Source organism: Numida meleagris, chromosome 18 (genome assembly GCF_002078875.1).
Source record: "Numida meleagris isolate 19003 breed g44 Domestic line chromosome 18, NumMel1.0, whole genome shotgun sequence".
Taxonomy (NCBI): domain Eukaryota; kingdom Metazoa; phylum Chordata; class Aves; order Galliformes; family Numididae; genus Numida; species Numida meleagris.
Window position 1 is genome coordinate 8907393 of NC_034426.1, and position 5535 is coordinate 8912927.

The 5535-nt window shown below is 51.4% G+C and overlaps 1 protein-coding gene across 1 annotated transcript in view; it reads left to right on the forward strand.

The window, feature by feature from the left end:
* The window catches only part of SRSF1 (serine and arginine rich splicing factor 1), a 2906-nt gene extending 765 nt beyond the window's left edge, over positions 1-2141 (forward strand). The window contains exons 2-4 of the mRNA XM_021415875.1: positions 93-277; positions 542-714; positions 985-2141. Coding sequence (XP_021271550.1) covers positions 93-277; positions 542-714; positions 985-1179 — 553 coding nt within the window. The 3' untranslated portion in view covers positions 1180-2141. The remainder of the gene's footprint in view (positions 1-92; positions 278-541; positions 715-984) is intronic.

The window sequence follows — 5535 nt, forward strand, 5'->3', positions numbered from 1 at the left end:
GGGGCCGCGGGCAGCGGGAACAAAGGCGCTGCGGGGGGCGGCGCGTGGCAGGGCGCGGCCGCGCTCACCGCCCGTCCCGACCCGACCCGCAGGGACGCGGAGGACGCCGTCTACGGGCGGGACGGTTACGATTACGATGGGTATCGCCTCCGCGTGGAGTTCCCTCGCAGCGGCCGGGGCACCGGCAGAGGAGGCGGTGGCGGCGGAGGGGGCGGAGCCCCGCGGGGCAGGTACGGCCCCCCGTCCCGGCGCTCGGAGTACAGAGTGATCGTCTCGGGTGAGTCACGGCTCTCTCCCCCGGTCCCTTCCGGCCGCTGTGCGCGGGGCGGCTCTGCGGTTCTACGGCTCTGCTTTTACCCTGCGAAGCGTCGCGGAGCTCAGAAGGGATGGCGGGAGCCGCCTGCGGCGCTTGGGGCGGCCTGCTCGCTCGCTAAATAGCCCTTGCGTGCTGCGGGATGCTGCTTGCCCTCCTAACGCCGTCCTCCCTACGGGAGAAGCTAACGTAATTGGGTTTTAAAGCAAGGTGTTGCTTTTTATCCAGGGCTGCCTCCAAGTGGAAGTTGGCAGGATTTAAAGGATCACATGCGTGAAGCAGGTGATGTATGTTATGCTGATGTTTTCCGAGATGGCACTGGTGTCGTGGAGTTTGTACGGAAGGAAGATATGACCTACGCTGTGCGAAAACTGGATAACACTAAGTTTAGATCTCACGAGGTAGGTTTCACGCTTACTTGGTTTTGGCCAGAATTGGATACAAAGGGCTTAACAGTAGGACGTGAAGGTAAGGAACGTGTGGTGCTCGTTGCGTTAATACACGAAGCAGCTAAACTAAGCCTGCTGTCAGTTGGTCACGAAATAGACCTTATTAAGAGTTTGGTGTCTATTTCTGTGCGTTAGTAAACGATATCTGCAGTCTGTCAGCATGCCTAAAACGACGGCCCTGAAGCCTAGACCTTTCAATCGAAAGTTCTGTCTATTCAATAGGGAGAAACTGCCTACATCCGTGTTAAAGTTGATGGTCCAAGAAGTCCAAGCTATGGAAGATCTCGGTCACGCAGCCGTAGTCGTAGCAGAAGCCGTAGTCGAAGCAACAGCAGAAGCCGCAGTTATTCCCCAAGAAGAAGCAGAGGATCTCCACGCTACTCTCCCCGCCACAGCAGATCCCGATCTCGTACATAAACGATCACTAGCTCTGATCTTTTTGTAGAACCCCATGTTGTACACAGTTTTCCTTTACTCAGTACAGTCTTTCGATTTTTTTTTTTTTAATTCAAACTGTTTTATTCAAATTGGCTGAAGTGTTGAATTGCATTCTTGTGTAAAATCCCTAGTGAGTATTTGCTCCGTAACAACAACATTCCCCTCATGTCTTTGGTAAATTGTATTTTAATTGATGTCAGTCAGGATTGTTTCAATTTAGTTATAGTTAAATACCAACATTCTTCAAGCTGTGGTATTGCTGTGTAAATGTCTCAGTGTTCAGCTATGGTTTATGCGAGCTGGGGATGTTGGGATGTTTGTGGCTAACTTGTCTCTTCTGGGGGATCTTATATTTTATCTTGCCTTTTCGTGTGTCTTTCTGTAGACATATCTGAAGAGATGGATTAAGAATGCTTTGGATTAAAGGATTGTGGAGCACATGTCAATCATTTTAGGATTGTCAAAAGGAGGATTGAGGAGGATCAGATCAATAATGGAGGCAATGGTATGACTCCAAGTGCTATTGTCACAGATGAACTTGGCAGTATTGACCTTATACTGAGACAGGTGAATTGAGAACGTGCGCCTGCGTGTCGCTTCTTCAGGCACCTCTTGGTCACCGCAGGCTACAATTGCTCTTCTCTTTAAAACCCTCTTGGCAATTGTGGCTCGACCCTTGCTGTCGTAATTCCTTATTCCATTCTAGTTCTTTAAAGGAGTAAAGCGGGACAGGGGTGGGAGCATTGGTTTACTTTGCGCGCAGCATTTGGTTACGAGCGTTAACGTTCCGTAGTACTCGTACACTTGCAGATCAAGGGTATCTTTAAATCCGAGTATAATATCAATACTGCTAAAATCTGCATGTCCTCTGTGTGACTGATACAGCGTTGCTATTTCATTTTTTTAAAGTACCAGAATGAAAGAGAAAAAAAAAAAAAAAACCACAATAAGAGAACCTAGTTGGGAATAGTCTGTCAGCCCTTCCCCCAGCCTAATGCAGAACTGACTCACGATATGCTTGAGAACTGCAGCCAGTAACTGTGTCACCTTCCAGCTAGGGGTGCTCGCTGTAGCTTAGACGTGCACTAGGCGGATAGAGTTAGCAGTAAACTTTTCCAATTTCATAAACATTTTTTGCAACCACAAAACCTGTAGCGCACCGCCGTACGAGCAATGAGTATGTTGGCATTTTCAGTTGACATATGTAAATATGACAGTGTTTTCCTCCAAATAATTAACATTTCTTAAAGAAAAAAAAATAGCATCACCATTCAGAAGCTTGTTTTGGGGAATTGATAGTTATTAATGTACATCTGTATTAATTGATGGCAAACATAACTGATCATTCCCCAGAATCCTATTTTTTCATTGCAGTATCTAACTTTTTGCCTCCTCTTTTTTGGTTTTGCTGGTTATAAAGGTTTGGATTGGAGAGGGCTCACTGGATCCCAATCCTTGGAGCTGGATCATTGGATTCAAATCATAATGTGGATAGGATAGGGAGGCTGAATGGCAAGGATTCATGGAGCGGGATCAGATTACCAGGAACGTAGGAGTGGATTCCTGCCCCAACCAAACCGCATTCGTGTGGATTTTTTTATTCATCTCAATTGGCTATTCCAAAGATTTTTGTTCCTATTTTTGACGATTGGAGCCCTTATGATGCACGATGGAATTTTTCATTTTTTGGTAAAAGGAGCAAAGCGAGGACCTGGAGAGGTACGCTGGAGCAATCTCCTTGGAAGGATTCAGCACGAGTAGATGGTAAACGTTAAATGGGAAAAAGGGGGGTTTGTTTAAACAAAAAAAAAAGTCATTTCTCTAAATTTAAAGTCAAAAATTGGAGTTAAAGATGAAGTAGGCTTTCAATTGGCTATTGCGTTTTTTTTTTTTCTTTGACAAATAAAATTTTTACAAAATCATGCATGGTTGTCATCATTTGTTGGTAAAGAGCCCGTGCTCGCCAGCAGGAGCGGCGGCGTTGTTCCCGTTGTCGGACAAAGGCTCCAATGTTGAGCAGGATCTGCCGTGCTGCAGGAGGGAGCGGGGCACTGGGACATGGATGGCATTCACTGCAGTTAGGGGACAAGAAGAAGGAGTTCTCCCTGCTTATCAGCGATGCTTTGCTTTTGCTCATGGTGGTAACGACTCGAGTGATGGCAGAAGAGAAACGTGAGGTCAGCCAGGCCTGGGTTCCCCTCCAGGCCCTGCCTGGCTGCCTTCTCCAGGGCTGGCGGCCTCAGACTGCGCGCGCAGGAGGCACGCTCAGTGCGGAGCATGCGGATGTTCCTTCGGTTTCCTGAGGAGGTAATAGCGAGCTTAGCGAGTTCCATTTACAACGAGCTCAATTGTTGACGCTGAGCGAGGAGGAGAACTTTCCATAGGATGTGCAGCCGTCTGCCAGTGTCTGAGTGCGCTGCTTTGGCAGCGGGCGGGGCTCGGGCTGGTGCTCCAGCAGGATCCTGGCGTGTAGGCTTGCAGGAATGGCTGGCGGCTGCTGCTGCTGCGTGGCCAGGGAGCGGAGCATCCAGCACGGAGCAGGGCACAGGCACGCTCTGTTTCCAGGCAGGAATACAGATGCGTGTTCAGGGCGGGATGAGCGGCTTTGGGCTGGTGAGCTGCGTGCTGCAATGCATGGTGCTGTACTCTGCTGCGTGCAGTGAGTTCGGTACGGGATGTCACCTCCATGCAGCAACACCACCCTGCCAGAGATGGGTATATGAGACACTTTTCTGTCTGAGATACAGCTGCTTCTGAGGGAGTGAGAGCAGCGAAGATGAGAGGTGGGCTGGGGTGCGTGGAGGTGACTCCTGCCAGGAGGGTTGGGCTGTGGGAAGCGAGGGAGGGGAGAACGCTGTGTGTGCTGGCAGAGCCACGGGAAGGTTGGCCCCAGACCCAAACCCTGCTGGGAGTCTGATCTGTTCTGTCACCCGCGTTCAGGAAAGGGGAGCCTGGAGCAGTTGTAAAGCAAGGGAAGCAAAACCTTTTGTATTGCAGAACGAAACCTCGAAGGGTTTGGTTTAACTGGAGAGGGCTGCTCTGGCTACAGAAGGGCTGGAAAGAGGGAGAAGTGTGCAGGAGTGGAGTGGGGACCTTGAGGAGGGGATTACAGCCCTGTAGCTGTGGTACAGGAATTGATGCTGAACCAAGGAGTACAGCCCAAGTCAGCAGTTCTGAGCAAGCTAATACACAGCTAATTAACTGTACTGTAGTGCTCAATTTAGGGGTTGTCCAGCTGATTTCAAAGCGTGGGAAGTACAGGCTGTGATGGCAGAGGTGTGAGAAGGCTTCAAGGTGCCCGGCAGGGCCCTCCATGCTCTCCGAGGCACTGCCAGGTGAGAGCTGTGCACAGAGAGCTCTGATCCGCAGCTGCTCCGTCCTGTGCGGCTGAGCCGCCTGGGCTGCAAATCCTGCAGGGTCATTTGCTGCTGCAGCTGTCTCCAAGTGGTTCGCAGCGGCAGTAAATGCTGCTGCTGCAAGGCCAGCGCTCCCGAGGGGAGAGGGAGAGCAGTGGTGTGAGCGTGCCGAGGAACGGCTGGGAGCAGCAATGCTTTGGGGCAGCAGCGCTCATGTGCTGCAGGCGGGCACGGCCCGGTGGCATCCTGCTGCTGCCGTGCTGGGGCAGCTACCTGCCCGTGTGCTGTGCGGGCAGCCGCGTGGTGCCAAAACGCCATGCTGTTGGTGCACTGAGGGCAATTGTTGGCCCCGGGGATGTGTGGCCGCTCTGTTTTGCCCTGGGCCCTGCAGCTGGCAGCTGGCAGCGAGCCCGTACTGCGGCCATTGTGCGCGGCGCGGGGAGGGAGGGCTCTGCCCTCCTTAATTGCGCGCAACGCTGATGGCGGGGCACTTAATAAAGCCAACATTAGCACCGAAATAGAAGTGGGTAGAAAGCTTGTGGTTTCTCCTACAAACCGCAGTTTGGGGTTTTTTGTTGGTTGTTTGGTGTATTGTTTTTTTTAACAGAAACTTCTGCTTTAGAGCAGCAGAGCCTCGCTCATCGCTCTGACAGCAGCAGTCAGGGCTCTGGGGGTCCGGGCCCAGCCCTGCCCGCAGCACGTTGCTTCTCCTTCCACAGCACTGTCCTAACAAGCCCCGGTTCTGCCAGAACTAGCTGCAGCTTTGGTGAGAATGCAGCATCCCCCCTGTGAGTGCAAAGTATTCCCCATTGCCTTTGCACGAGGAAGAGCAATTTCTCTTAATTTGCAATTAGAGCAATTTCAGATTGAAAGCTGAATGAATAACAGATGGATCGGGGTTCCAAGCGGTTCCTGTGTAAGGACCCTTCCCTGAAGCCTTTCCTATGTGCGCGAGGGCAGCAGGGGCTCAGGCTGCAGT